The 15,447-nt window shown below is 30.2% G+C and overlaps 1 protein-coding gene across 1 annotated transcript in view; it reads left to right on the forward strand.

Annotated features, from left to right (window-relative positions):
* The first annotated feature begins 1,166 nt into the window (after positions 1 to 1,166).
* The window catches only part of LOC108751432 (nose resistant to fluoxetine protein 6-like), a 14,470-nt gene continuing 189 nt past the window's right edge, over positions 1,167 to 15,447 (forward strand). Inside the window, exons 1-13 of the mRNA XM_018491637.1 lie at positions 1,167 to 1,375; positions 4,793 to 5,029; positions 10,189 to 10,403; positions 10,782 to 11,002; positions 11,092 to 11,183; positions 11,560 to 11,744; positions 12,159 to 12,340; positions 12,479 to 12,647; positions 12,957 to 13,153; positions 13,605 to 13,737; positions 14,063 to 14,252; positions 14,335 to 14,477; positions 15,078 to 15,380. Coding sequence (XP_018347139.1) covers positions 4,813 to 5,029; positions 10,189 to 10,403; positions 10,782 to 11,002; positions 11,092 to 11,183; positions 11,560 to 11,744; positions 12,159 to 12,340; positions 12,479 to 12,647; positions 12,957 to 13,153; positions 13,605 to 13,737; positions 14,063 to 14,252; positions 14,335 to 14,477; positions 15,078 to 15,380 — 2,247 coding nt within the window. The 5' untranslated portion in view covers positions 1,167 to 1,375; positions 4,793 to 4,812. The remainder of the gene's footprint in view (positions 1,376 to 4,792; positions 5,030 to 10,188; positions 10,404 to 10,781; positions 11,003 to 11,091; positions 11,184 to 11,559; positions 11,745 to 12,158; positions 12,341 to 12,478; positions 12,648 to 12,956; positions 13,154 to 13,604; positions 13,738 to 14,062; positions 14,253 to 14,334; positions 14,478 to 15,077; positions 15,381 to 15,447) is intronic.

Here is a 15,447-nt window from a genome sequence, read left to right on the forward strand (position 1 = left end):
TTATATATTTATATATATTCATACATTAAAAAATTTTTTATCAGAAAATGATATCAAATTATTGAAACAAAGACCAAAGACTAATGATAGTCAGCGCGGTTAAAACAAAGCGCAAACTATAATATCGTACAATAAATGTTAAAACGTTATAAAAAGAATTAAGTCAGCTTACGTCTTGGCGCTGAGATATTATCATATCTCCTGATTCCATTATTTAACAATTTTTTGACTCAATTCTTCTTCCACAATATAAAAATAGAAATTCTTATCGTACCTTGATAGTTTAGTATATGATAAAAATTTCTATTGCTGAAAACAATTCCATCGAATCGAGACGTTCAAGTATGGAATAAAGCTGTCTTAAGCTGTCCTTTTTATAATGTTTTAACATTTTTTTATTGATATTCAAATTTGCGTTTTGTTAACCGCACTGACTCTTATTAACCTGAAATTTGGCCTTTGTTTTATTAGTATGAGAGTCCGTAATTATTTTAGTTTTTAATTTATAAAATCAAACTTATGTTAAGAAAAGTTAAAAATTCGAATAAAAGGAGATAGCAATTCATATCACTCTTGTATAATATAATTGATTAATTGATGGAAATATAAATATCAATTGAAGTGGAAGTACCTATCAAAATTTAAAATATGATATAAAAATCTTTATTTTCTTTCTCATCGCCCACCCTATTTAACCTTATATTTTACAGAATTTTTAATAATTCATTAAAAAAAAAGAATTATAATTTGTTGTCGTAAATTTATCAAATTTGTTGGAACTTGCTAGCGATCAATTTATACGATTGCAATCATGGTGAATACTATGTTTTAGTAGACGATCTCGGTAGTTGAATTTTATCATCGTCCATCTGCAAATTTGTGCAGATTCTTCCCGTCTAGCTCGCATTAACGAATTCCTGACCACATTCGCTGTTGAACACCGAGTGTTGTTCCCACTCTTCGATGGCGGTGGAGGCGGTGGAGGCGGCAGCGACAACGTTTCTCTTCGCGGACGCGTAATCTTCACTTATATCGATAAGAGGAGACCCGAGATGGTCACGAGTGGTCAGAGGAGCACGGAATGCCTCCCTTACCCCCATCCGTTCGTCCAATATATAAGTGAACCAGCGCGCCGATGGAACGTGTATACTACAGTCAACCGGCGTTTTGTTTATGTGTTTCTTTCGTTTATATTTTAACAAGCGGCGGATTCTCCTGTTTATACGTGCGAGGACGCGCGCAAAACACAAACGTGAGACGCGCGCCCCTTTCTAACTACCACGCGACCCGCCGCGAGCCGGCGAATCCGCCATTTTCACTTCCGTCTTTCCCTCCTCGTATTAAACACACACCATCGGAATCGCAAGAAATTACGGTAAGTTAAAAATAACGCGATAACGTGCGAGACAATTTTTTTAATAGATTGGAGATAAAGGTATGGCAATTGTGTGTCATTTCGTGAAGTTATTAGAGATAATTACACATCAACAGCATGTGACCTTCTTCAAGTGTGCGCAATTAGGAGTATATATAATACCTATTTTTCCCGTGGAAATAGAAACGTTTTCACAACGTTTTCCACAGTTCGAAAAGCTAGTGCAATACTGGCGCACACTTAGTGCAATTGTATTGTTCTACCGGGGTTCATATATTTTCAGTATTTAATATTCCGCTGACAAAACTGTTGTGCAAAACAGTTGTATTGAGTTCAACTTCTTCTCCAGCGTCTTTAAAGACGGTGGAAGATCAGTGTAAGTTGAAATCAAAGTTGTGTTTGTGCTTTTGAGACTATAGTATTACATTATTCTAATTAATTTAATAATAACGATATTGGTTTTAGTTTCTAATAATAGTTGTCCCGGTAAAAACTTTTTCATAGATAAATATGTATATATAAATACATATGAACATGTGTAAATATTCATAAATATATATAATTATATATGAAATATGTCCATACATGTTTGTATTACATTTTTTTTGTAAAATCACTTTTTAGTGTACTATAATAATATGAGAAACCTCAAAAATAATTACAGGGATAATTTTCGCAGTTTTCGAAGGGTTGAAACATATATTTTATTTGTTTTGTTACATTCACACGAAAAATAAAGAATTTGTGTGCATCCGAATAGCTGATGTAGGCTCTGATGGGCTTTTTTACATTTTTCTACTAATACATTCTTTCGAGCCACATTATATATATTTGTGTATAATTTTATATACAATTATATACAATTATATATAAGCAATTCTTTTGTATTTTTCCAAACTTTATTTTTTCTAAAACGAACATGTAAAAATTATCCCTTTAATTATTTTTGATGATTTTGATTTTTCCCATTATTATTATTACTTTTAAAATACATAAAAGAAAATTTTATAAATGAAAGAAGGATGTTTATAATTATTTATACAAAGCGTTGTATATTCTTGTGATTCAATTAAAATATAATAGAATGTGTACATTGTGTACGATTTCGGTTCTGATTTCGGTACATTTTGAATATAGTTAGATTAAATGTACAGAGCTACACAGCTCTACTAGCCCTCGGGCTAGTACGTTATGTTGACGATTACGGCAATTGGAACACAACTTGCCATATGCACAAAAGTGTCTAGTGATTTTACAATTGGAAAGATCCCAGATTTAGTATGGCTCAGTAAAACACATTAGTTATATTCTCTATTGTCCATTTTGGGTATGTTCCACTTAACGTTCACAACGCTTGCGAGCATCATTTCATCCTTATCATTTTCAAATATTGAACAAGGAAACGTACCCTTTACAACTTGAATCAATAGCAAAAACATTATAACTAGGTAAGAGTTAAAATTGCTTATTTTACAATAATATTCTGATTTATTTAGTTTTTAAAAATTTCAAGATTTTTAGACGTCAAATATCATTGTAACTAGTAAACAATTTTTTATGCATGAATATAAATATACAATACATAAACGTGTATACAATACATAAACGTGTGTTAGGATATATCCACACAACTTGCATAGCTGCATAAACGTATGCATAAAAAATTATCCACTCACATTTTACATGCCTTTTTGTAAGAGAAATGCGATTGGATAATTAAATGGATATAATTGGATATAATTAAATGCGATTGGATTAACCCCTTAAGCAATTGAAAACAGCCTTGAGAGACACCCTAAATTCAACTTTGCCAACCCGACGATCATTTTATCCTTGTTGTTCATCGAATGTTTAACAAAGATAAAGAATATTCGGAGTTAACAGAGTTAAAAATCAAGTTTTGTATCCCTGTGTATATATGGATATCATAATCCGAGGGATAAAATAAACAAGGATAAAATAATGTTGTTATTGTAAAATAAAGATAATGTATCTTAATACGAATATAGCAAATTAATATACATATTTTCAGTTAAAAAATAAATAATTTAATTTTTTTAACAAATAAGGTTGTAAAGTTATCGGGACAAAATATATATATGTACTTAAAACGATTAAATTATTTATTAACACTGCATGGACAGAATTGTCTCTTTAAAATTTAACCTAAAAATATGGTAGTTGTGATACAATATATTAGGTGTAGTAAAAAGTCATCGCGTATTTTTTAGCTCAAGTTGTATATACAATATCTTCGTAAATAATGAATGAAATTCAAATTTAAAAAAAGGGTTTTAAAGCTTGAAATCTCTACTTTTAAAAGCTTATCACATTTTTTAAGTTTATATGAGTTTGATAATTTTTACATACCAAAAACTACGAGCTGAAAAAGACGAAAAATTTTCTTCTCACTTTGTGGATTTGTAACGTGTCCAAAACGAATTTGAGAAAATTTTCGATTACATATCGTGAAAGCTTGATACTTTCCCTACAAAATCGTTTTTTTTAAATATTCCTACGACTTTTGATTACTGAGTTATCGCGGATTAAATAAAAGAATTATTTTGACTTTAATTGCTCATAACTCCATTAAAAATTGTCGTATCGTATAATTTAAAAAAGAAATTTTTAAAGCTGAAACTTTACTCTATTAAGATATATTTATATTGTTGGTAAGAAAGTAATTGCGGTTTTTACTGATAGATGTCTTTTAAAAATATGCGATGACTTTTTACTACACCTAATATTACGAAGAATTTTATGTAAATTTTTCTCTTTTGTTAATAAAAAACCTACAATAAAATATATAATAAGTTTGATTAATTTTACCAAAGTGCGCGTGGTAAAAATCTTTAAAATATTATTATATAATATCCTTATCATATTTTCAAGGTAAAATTTAAGAAAAATATTCTCTCCGTGTGAAAATATGTAAATTAATTTGCTACATTTGTGTTAAATAATTGGAAAGATTCTTTAGAAAGACAGGTCTGTTCTTTTTAGCTGAATTTTTGCACCAGTCCATCTTTCTTTCTTTTCTCTTCAGCAAGAAAAGTGAGAAAAAAGAACAGCCTATTACATCGCTGCAATAGAACAGATCTAGTATTGCACTAACTTTTCTAGAGGGAAGACTTGGGAAGCATACTTGATAAATTTACTTGATAAATTTACTTGAACGTATGCCTTACATTGACCGTATGTATAATGCGCATTACGTATTATTATACTTCCTTGTTTAACACTCTGTAAACAACAAAGATAAAATAATAATGCTCTTGTGCATTATGCATGCAACGGAGCACGTGTCAGCACGTGTTTTCGTGTTTTGTGTATTTTTTTCGTTTATTTTAACGCGACGAATTCCTGTTTGCATAATTTAGTGACATAAAATTTTTAATCAATTTTTAACCCTTTCAGAAGGAAAAAATTCAAGAAAAATGAAGTCAATGCGGTTCAAATGGAAAATGTACATGAGTCTCCTCTTAATCTTCATAGTGGAGGGAAGAGTTGCTAAAAGATTGAGACCCGAAGTTGTTCTCGCAGATGTCCTTACAAAGCCCTTTATACTTGGAGAATTTGCTTCTTTCGAGTGCGTTCGCGATAGCAAAATTTATTTGGAGGCACTTAAGACATACACACCTTGGGCGCTTCAAAGTAAGTAAAATAAATAGAAAAATCGAAAATAGAGAGAGAGTGAGAGAGAGAGAGGGGGGCAGAGAGAGAGGGGGGAAGAAGAGAGAGAGAGAGAGAGAGAGAGAGAGAGAGAGAGAGACATATTCTTTAAACTTCATCGTTTCTCATAATTAAAATGTTAGATATCTAAAATTCCAATCAATACAAATTAAATAATTCAATTAATAGATCATCTCTTCTTTTTCAAAAGACTTTTTGATGGCTACATTTTTGTCTTAGAAATAATAATTATTTTGCTATTAGTAAGCAAATAAATTACAATAAATAAATTTTAACTGTTGTCTTTCTAAAAACTTTTTTTAAAGAAATAGAAAAAATAGAAAAAGATAAATGGGAGATGATTAAAGTTTGGATGGAATTTGTTTAAATCTCTGTAAATTGCGTCTAATAAATAAGTCGGAAAAAATGCATTTTTAAATATTTAAATAACATTTTATTAACATAATATTAAATTATATTTCATTTTCCAAAGAGCTATAGTGAAAAATAAAATTAAATAATCATCATGCTCAGATGTAAAACTAATATGGTTGTACGTATAATTTGTAGTAATTCCGATTTCTTTATCTCTTATGCAACGAAAATAATTTGGATTCAGTGGGGGAAAATAGCAAGGAGGAAAACATTATATAATCTTTACATGTTTTGTCTGTTATGCGTCGCATCTGATATCACGAAACAATTGCGTTTTTACGTTTAAACATTCAGCAATTATCGGACATTGCACGCTGCGCATAATTATCGAGGGACATTACCGGACATGTAATATTGCGTATATGATATCGCGACAAGCACACGTGGAATGCATATCACGTGTCAATTACCTGCAGATATCAATCTGTTCGCTCTGCCTCATAGATAATAGTGGATGAATCAGAAAGATCGATCGATGTGATAAACATTTCTTTTTTTTCAAACTACACAACGAGTTCAACGTACTCGACAAGGACGAGTTGCAAAAGCGAAAAACATCGCAAAATTTTATCGTCTTTTTATCTTTTCAAAAATTCAAAGATGAATAATTTCGAAAATCGAAATCACACATTAGATCGTATAATTTCGATATTGATACGATTTCGCGATTGATTAAGTCCGAATAAATTAGTTCAGATTGCGCGCGTGTTTTCGATATAGAGAAACGATATCAAAGTCAAATTTACGTTCGATCGAAAGAACCTTGTGTCCATTTTTGCGAACAAATTATCGTCTCCGTGACATTTGGACTAACACAGATTAACGAGTGACATTGATCTCATTGATATTAATACCGCGATGTCGATCGGTGACAGCATCGGCCGTTATAAGATATTTAACCCGAGATTTTAATGCGTCCTCGACGGCGCATATGGATCTCGCTGTTATGGATCATCGCTGCATAGATCATTGCCGTGCCATTTTGTATTATGACAGCTTTTATCTCGCCGCGATAATTAGTTGACACGTCGTTACTCGTTCTTACGTCAATGCGCAAACGCAACATTCAATGAATATCCATAAACGCCACCCGGTGTACTTTTTCCTTTTTTAATACCAGTATCAAATGGATTTCTCTATTGACAGTATCTGCGTGATTATTACGTTTCTTTTTATATTCCACCAGCATTGTACATAATGCAAATACATTTTTATTCAAACATATTGTATTTAATATAAAATAGAAGATAAGAATAGAACAGCTAATAATTACAATCCGTTGATTCATAAAATAATCGCTTTAATATTAAATTAATATTAATCTTTTCTTACTCGTTCCAATCCGATATTTTTTTTAATCAAAAAGAAGAAAAGTAAATTGGTTAACAATTAATAAATAATTTACAATAAATAATTATTTAGAGAAAATATACACAAGAAAATATAAAAAATAATAATTAAATAGTGCTATTATTGGATAATCAATTTTTGAAAAATGTTTTCAGACTTTTGCCCTGGAGTGTATATGATACAGTAAAAGATAATAATGCTTAATACAATGAAGAATTAAGAGTCTATTTAATATATAATAATTATATTATGTGATATAATATATATAATAATTATTGAATCTTAGCTGCTACAATATGGCATTATTAAATGTTTTTTTTTCTTCTACTTCATTAGTCAATTCAACACAAAAATAAAATCGAAAGAATTAATTCTTATTAATTTGGCGATTACCGTGCGAGTATTGCCAGCTTTGCAACAACACACCGTTAAGAAAAAAATAATAATTAATGCTCTACCGCATGTATATTCGCATAGAAACAATAATATATTGGCCGATGTAATTGATACATGCGTCGTACGCGGAGACCAAACTAGGTCAGCAAGATGCATCCATGAGGCTGACGACCGTCCTTGTGTATCATAGATATACTGCCTTCGATCAGTCGATCGATCGATCGATCTTTTCCTGGCTTAATCGCCAATCCAATTAGGACGATTCCTCAGCTATTGTTTATATAACGTTAAGAGGATCGGTTGAGTACGCGAGGATAACGACAGGGGAATTCTCATAAATACGTTAAAGATTTCTCTATATATAAAGATGGAGAGATTTTAGAAATAAAATAACTTGCATTATTACATTAACATCCTTTGACTGCCATATCATCCATATCTAGACCTGTAAAATCTTCGTCATTCAATCGTAGGTTTTATTTACCATTTTTAAGATTCAAAATGATTTTACTAATTATAAGTAATTTAAGGTGTTAAAGAAATAATACAAATTATATAAAGATATAAAAAAAAGCAATAAAATGTTCAAATAATATATACTACATTTAACTTATTAGACTCAATACCGAAATCAGTTGTCAATGCTGAAATCAGCTTGGCAATTAAAGTATAATATTAATAGATAATATCTTTGACTTATTATGATTCTATGTTCAAGAATCAATCGGGAATACATTGAATTATCATCGATATCGTGCAATCTGCACGCTATCGCTATCGTTCGGGCATTTAAAATTGAATGCGCTATCGTCCAACGTATGATTTTCCTTCGACTTGGTCAAATCATTTTTGCAACGCGCGATTTCCCGTATATGATTCTGCGTACCTATTAGTATCGTATCACATAAGTACTTCCGCAGTTAATGCCCTCGCGACATTGACGTTGCGTCACAGCGTAATCACGGTTCCAAGGAAATCACCTTGAAATCTCTGAGTATAATTCGCCAATGTACACATACTAATAATGTACATATAGAATATAATGCGCGGTTCTCTCAACGCGTAGTTGGATAGTTTATTGCTATCCTCCTAGAACTGAACGTGACTTTGATCAACGCACTGCTTGTTCCTGCTGAGATATATATTCCATCATATATAGGATTTAATTGCTCATACGCAATTTCTTTTTTCGTATACAAAAATTTTTTTCTCAAGTCTGTTTGCTTCGTTTGTTATTAAAGAAAAATGAACACGTACATACATAAAGATGAAGATTATATATATAGAATCGATAAATCTTAATTTTTAAATCAAGTATATATTAATTATGAGAAGAAAGAGCAAGAAAAGAATAAGATTTTTATAAAAATTTTATAATAAAAAGACTATACTAGGAATTGTATTCTATTACAATCTTACATTCACATTTAGATATGTGTCATAACAACAAATTGAATGATAACTAGTTAAAAAGGTAAGAGTTGAACAATAAAGTTAAAAATTTAATAACCCGTAACTTAAGGGAATCTTACAGTCATCTGTATTACCGATCTTATAATTTTTGAATAATAATTATTTTTTTTTCTCCTACTGATTTGAAAATCCTTTTCCAGAATTAAAGCATATGCATTATATGTCTATTAGGTGGAATTTATTTCAAAAACGGTAAAAAATTTCGAAATCGAAATCTTCTTTATCATTTCTTAGTTCAATATGGCGCTCTAAAGCTGTCGCGACGTGACAATATTTCCTTCATATAAATATTAGGCAATCCGTACTTACGAAATAGTAATCTACAGACTAGTAGTTTGCACCAAGAAACAACATGGAGTTCTTAGAAATGAATTAGATGTCTAATTAAAATGTTATACGAACATTTATGTGTATGCGTGCATGAGATATTGATGTAGTAGTACATAATAATCAATGACATATAAATCGTCTGTGTGTATAAATCCTATTTACACTAATTTATTGCTATACATAATGCTAAAGGAAAACCGTATATATTTTTTTTTTCCTAGAAACCTATACTTCTCTATTACTTTATATAAACTTAATTTACAAATAAAATATTATATTTATATTATATTCCATAAAAATTATAATAATTGTAATTATGTTAATTTAATTTAAATAATGCCTTTTTGAAAATTAATTCTTCATTTAGCTTAAGTTAATTTAACTTGTAACTAACAATAAGTTAGTCCTTGTTTATGTAACTTTTAACATAATTAAGCTAATTTTACAGCTCATTAACTTCAATGTAACTTTAGCAAAAGAAAAAAAAACTTATTTGACTTCTTATATACAATAATATAGTAATATAATATAATAAATCACAATACTTTACGTTGCACTCTGAGGACACAGCATTCGATAAACGATTATTAAAGATTATACTGAGTTTAAGATATCAGTCTTCCAGAAATCATTATTCTCCGGGTCTGCGGTAATAATTCCGGATATTCGAAGGGTAATGTGAAAAAATGATGCTAGCTGATCGTGGATTGAGGACAGAAGAACGCCTTGACGCATTGACTACACCTGCATCTGTTTTAACCGGTTTCAGAATGTGCTTATTTAAACGAAACGAGAGAAAGGGCGTGTTAAATGTCAAAGCCGGAATGCCGTAAATGTCCAGAAAAACGCAACAATAAGATGCATCGATAGCAGATTGATAGTAGCAAGCTTCGCAAAACAATATATCGCAAATGAGCGTATTCCCTTTCTCACTGAAGCTTTAGATCGTAATAAATCCTGTACATTTTACAGCATTTTATTCGAGTATTTATATTATCATACAGACGTCCTCTTCTCAAACATTCTCTAGAAATTCTAGAGATTAAAATATGTGTGTTATGTTGCAGGAAAATCGCAATAATGACTCGAATTTTCATTCAAGAGCTAAAAGAAATTTGCACATTGATTAAACAAAGATTCATTCTTTGATTTTTCAGTGTTCGACGCTTCAGGTAAAATAGCATCAGGTTTGATCACTGGCAATTATAGACAACTGGGTAATTTTGATGAATGCTTGCAAGTAAAGAACGAGCACGGATTCGTCGGACAGGCTTGCAACGTCGCAGTACAATTCGAGATCTCCGCAGACCACGGTACACCACGAGAAGAATTGGACCTGGGGGATCTGCTCGTAAATGTTGCAACCGCATCGGTGAGTTCGTATTATTGCAATTACTGGTTCAGCAACAATTCATGCGAGTAAACTGTCCAGTTTACATCTATCGCCAGGCATATAAATAAATTAGAGAATATAAAAAAGAATTAAATGAAAATAAGGATAAATATCGTTTTTAATTTTTAAATACGTATAAACACTTTTGATCTAACAAGGAGTAGGCAAGAACTAGACAATCAGTTTTAATTAATAAGAATCTGTGAACTTTTTAAAGAATGCTTATTAATTAGGCAAAGCAGTATGAGTGCATGTTTCCTCTTGTTTCCTAATAAAAAATTAATTAAGTTATTTAAAATATTGCGTAAATTTACATTGTTTAGAGGATTAATACTATATAAATATCTTGTGAGGTAGAATGCGACACACTGGAGTTTCGGCAACTCAGTCGTATACGAGTGGATGTTTTGTGTTCCGTCCACCTGCAATCATATGGAGGTACAGGAGTTTCTCGAAATCGCACTCGACCCTTTGAAAATCGCAGGGCGTGTGGATATGACTATCAACGTTCCTAAGGAATCATGTCACACCGTGGAAACTGATCGAAAAACTTGGGACATTGTCGATTGGTGTTACACGTAAATAAAACTCTCTCATCATCAAATAAACATTTACTTTTCTGCAAGTAATATACACTTAATTTGTATAATATTTGAAAATTTTTTAGATCGATTCTTATACTGCTCTTATTGATCGCTATTACCAGCACGGGATATGATGTCGTAGTACAACAGCAGACTAATACGTCGAAATGGAAAAGTAGGATATATATAAAAATATAAAAATATTTATTCTTTAGATTTACTCTTTTAAAAAAATATATAGTTTTATATTTCATATAAAGTTAAGTTAAATTTAAATTAATAAAGTTGATTACTAAGCTTTGCAAAATTAATTTTAACTGATTATTAAGAAAGAAAAAAAGATGCGATTAAAAAAATCATCTAAATAATGTTAATCATTAATAATAAATATTATTAATAATTAGTAATTAATAATATTAATTATGAATTATCTACATGTAATCTATAATATTAATCTGCATTTCTTACTGTAAATATTGTGTTCCCTTAAGGCAATATTATCCAGAGATTACTAATGATAACGATTTTGATAATAATGATTTCTCATGTAGGTATTTTTATGGCATTTTCTATGTACAAGAATGGGAAAAAGCTGTTGCAAACTACAGACACACGTGAGGATTCTATTCTCTGTCTATATGGCTTACGTTGCATCAGCATGTGTTGGGTCATTTACGGTCATACTTATTACATGGAGGCTGTTAGTAACAAAATGGACCTCACACAGATTCCACATGTGAGTTATACAATTTTAACAATATCTAATAATTATACTATATAGACTATTATATGAATAAATCAAATAAGTAAAATGCTAAATACGAAACTAGATCTTAGTGTTAAAAATAATTCTTTGTAAATTTTTAAATAGATTTTCCAATTCTTCAAACTGCACGTTGAATAAAGCTAGTCTTGGAAAAGCAATTTTAAATTAAAACTGAAATAACGTTCATCTGTGTTCGGCATACAATTTGACGAATTGAACTGGAAAATGTATTTAGAAGCAAGATTATAGAAACAGAGAACTATGTACTTATATACATATAAGTATAGTTAAAAATCGCATTGTTTTTAATTTTTCTTTTAATTCTTCAAATTCTGTCAACCTTAATCATTTTCGATTATAAAAATATTTTTATTATCAAAAAAGATGCATAACTATTGGAACAACATGTTTGTGCTCAATGGCAACATTGCCACGGATATTTTCTTCCTTGTGAGTGGGATGCTACTCGCTTACAACGAACTGTTAAGGAAGGAACGAGCCGGCTCAAACTGGCGTATCCACTGTATTTATTATATTATAGGGCTTTGTGTTCATCGTTATATAAGGTATGTATACACAGCCGAATCGACTTTTCTCGCAATTTAAGCTTTCAGTATATTCCATAATATTTTTAATCTATATCCTTTTTTTTTACTTATTTTTTATTTCTTCAAATTCATTAAGACAGTTTCTTCTTTTATCAGAGTAACACCGCCCTACGCGATGATGATTGGTTTTTATGGCACTCTATTCGACAAATTTGGTACAGGCCTGCAGTGGGACACCTGGGTCGGCTCTAACAAAAAGTTTTGTCGTGAAAATTGGTGGACCAACCTGCTCTATATTAACAATTTTGTTAATGTACCGAACATGGTAGAATAGCTATTGAATTTAATTTACATTTTTTGCATATTATTTATCATATTAAATACAATCGTATATTGAACAATAATTAACCATTATTTTGTAGAAACGATAAATATGACGTATCTTGAAGTCTATGCTGCGCATATTCTTTTATCATAATATTCTTATTATTTTATTCGTTTTTTTTTCTTTTTACTTTGGATTTACTAAATTTACATACTAAGTGCTAATTTTGTACTTTACATTGCTTTCTGAATTTTTTCAGATTTGCGCATTTTTGCAAAGACATCACTCTTTTTTTATGTTTGCTTCTAGTGTATGTCCCAGTCCTGGTACCTATCGACCGATATGCAGTTTGTTTTGCTATCACCGTTTATACTGTATCCTATGCTCAAATTTAAGACTGTGTTCTTTGCCATTGTTTTGGCCGTCTACTTGTTTCTTTCGATCTTAGTGCCTTTCGTTATAACTTATGTTTATCAATTAACGGGCACCATGCTCTATTATAAGGAGTAAGTGTAGAATTTCAATTTCGCTTTTGTTATTTAATTAAAAATTGTAATTTGAATATCTTAAAAAATCTGTTTTTCTTTGTTTTTTTTTTCAAAAAGGTTTAAATATAATAGCCTTATTTTATTTATCATTTCGTTTATCTAGTTTTATATGGCACTCTTTCAATTATTTAATTTTAATTAATTGCGTAATTTTTACTTTGAATATATTTTATATATTTAACATTTATTATTATAAGCTTTTGATTCATCCACTCAGTGGATCCTTTTTTATTATCCAAGTTTTCAAAAATCAATTAAATAATTAAATAATTGTAAAAGATCCTACAAGATTATTACTTACGTGATGTTAATTTCTATGAAAATTGCATTTCTATGGAAATTACACAAAATTTTTTGATTGCCGGATTTTAGTAATTTCATAATCTCAACAGGATGTTGTGTTTTGTAGACCGATGGATTTAGCTCAAGTTTATCTGAAGATCTATACGAAGACATATAATAGATTTGGCTCTTACCTCATTGGAGTAAGCTTAGGATACTTTATATATAAGATGCGATCTTACAATGTCAAATTACGCATAGTAAGTATTATTCACACAATAATTATATTTCACACAATTATGTTTACTCTCATACTTTTTTTGTGTAATATTTAATATTAATCATCATCTATTTAATATTTAATTACAAAACTAATTTATCTCTCTCTTATAATAATCAACATAAAGCAGATTAAAGTCAAAATATTTTACAAGTAGCTTCATAAATATTGTTTCTACAATTTATATTTATATACTTTATACATTAATATTTTGAGAAATAATATACATATTTAAATATCTTGAATTTGAAGAAATCATAAAATAAACCATTACAAAATTGCTAAATTGCTTTCGCCATACTTAGCGGTACGTGATTTGCGGTTGGCTGCTCGCGATTGTGGCCGGTTTCGCGATGATTTTCTGGCCACGGTACATGTACTTCGACACTTACGTATATAACAGATTAGAGGCGAGTTTCTACGCCGGTTTTCATCGACAGATTTTTGTACTCTCGATTTCCTGGATCATCTTCTGCTGCATATACGGATATGCAGGTAATCATTGCACGCGTACGCGAGATAATTACCAAACCGAGTTATGTCAACTGCAGTTTTTAAAAGTGATAATCATTTCAAGGTCCCATCAATTATTTACTTTCTTGGAGTGGATGGTTACCGCTTGGCAAGTTGAGCTACTGTGCTTATCTCTGTCATTATCTGTTCATACTATCATACGCTGGGGCTACTCGAACTACCGGCAATTTAACACAAATGAACGTGGTAAGCAAGAAAAATAAAAACATTCTTAAAATATTGCAACAAAGGTAACAGGACAATTAAAGTGATAATAATAATAAGAAGAAACTATCTATATAATTAAAAGGATAATTTTTGCATTGTTTTAGAAAAAAATCAAATTTGAAGAAATGTAACAGAATTGCTCACATATAGTTGTATATAAAATTACACATAATTATATATGAACAATTTTTTTTACATTTCTCCAAACTTAATTTTTTCTAAAACAAATAATGCGAAAATTATCTCTTTAATTATTTTTTATGTTTTCTTGTTATTATTGTTATTTTTATTACACTAAAAAGTAATTTTACGAAAGAAAATATTTCTACATGTTTATACATGTTTATATACATATTTATATATGTTTATGCATGAAAAATATTTTACCGAACATTTATATTGCATTATTACATTTTATTTTAAGTAAATTTTATGTAATATATGTGCTTAACGTATTAATTACATTAGCCTCTGCTTATTTTAGTTTAATTGCGAGATATTGCATGAATCATAATTAAATTAAAGCACAAATATAATTTAAGAAAAGACAAGCAATAAATAAAATTTTTTATTTATCAGATGCGCGCATTCTTTGCCAATTTAATGTTCTCGATGATAACGTCCGTGTTATGGAGCCTCTGCTTTGAAATGCCATTCATTACTATCGACGGGATTCTACTTTCTGGACGTAAAGAAAATTTGTCAAAAGATTTGAGGACTAACAATTCTGCAGCATCCGACAAAGATATTTGCCAGCCGAAGGAATCTTCAACTACACACGTTAACAATGACCCGAAAGAACATGGCTGTGATGCAACCCTCCACGATGTTACGAAAACTGCTAAACAAAATGATGTACAAGACGAAAAGATCAACAAGACGGCAGAAAGACAAAATTATAAAAGATACCCTGACCCCTTCAGATACCTCGGATTGGAATACCAATTGG

Source organism: Trachymyrmex septentrionalis, unplaced genomic scaffold (genome assembly GCF_001594115.1).
Source record: "Trachymyrmex septentrionalis isolate Tsep2-gDNA-1 unplaced genomic scaffold, Tsep1.0 scaffold112, whole genome shotgun sequence".
Taxonomy (NCBI): domain Eukaryota; kingdom Metazoa; phylum Arthropoda; class Insecta; order Hymenoptera; family Formicidae; genus Trachymyrmex; species Trachymyrmex septentrionalis.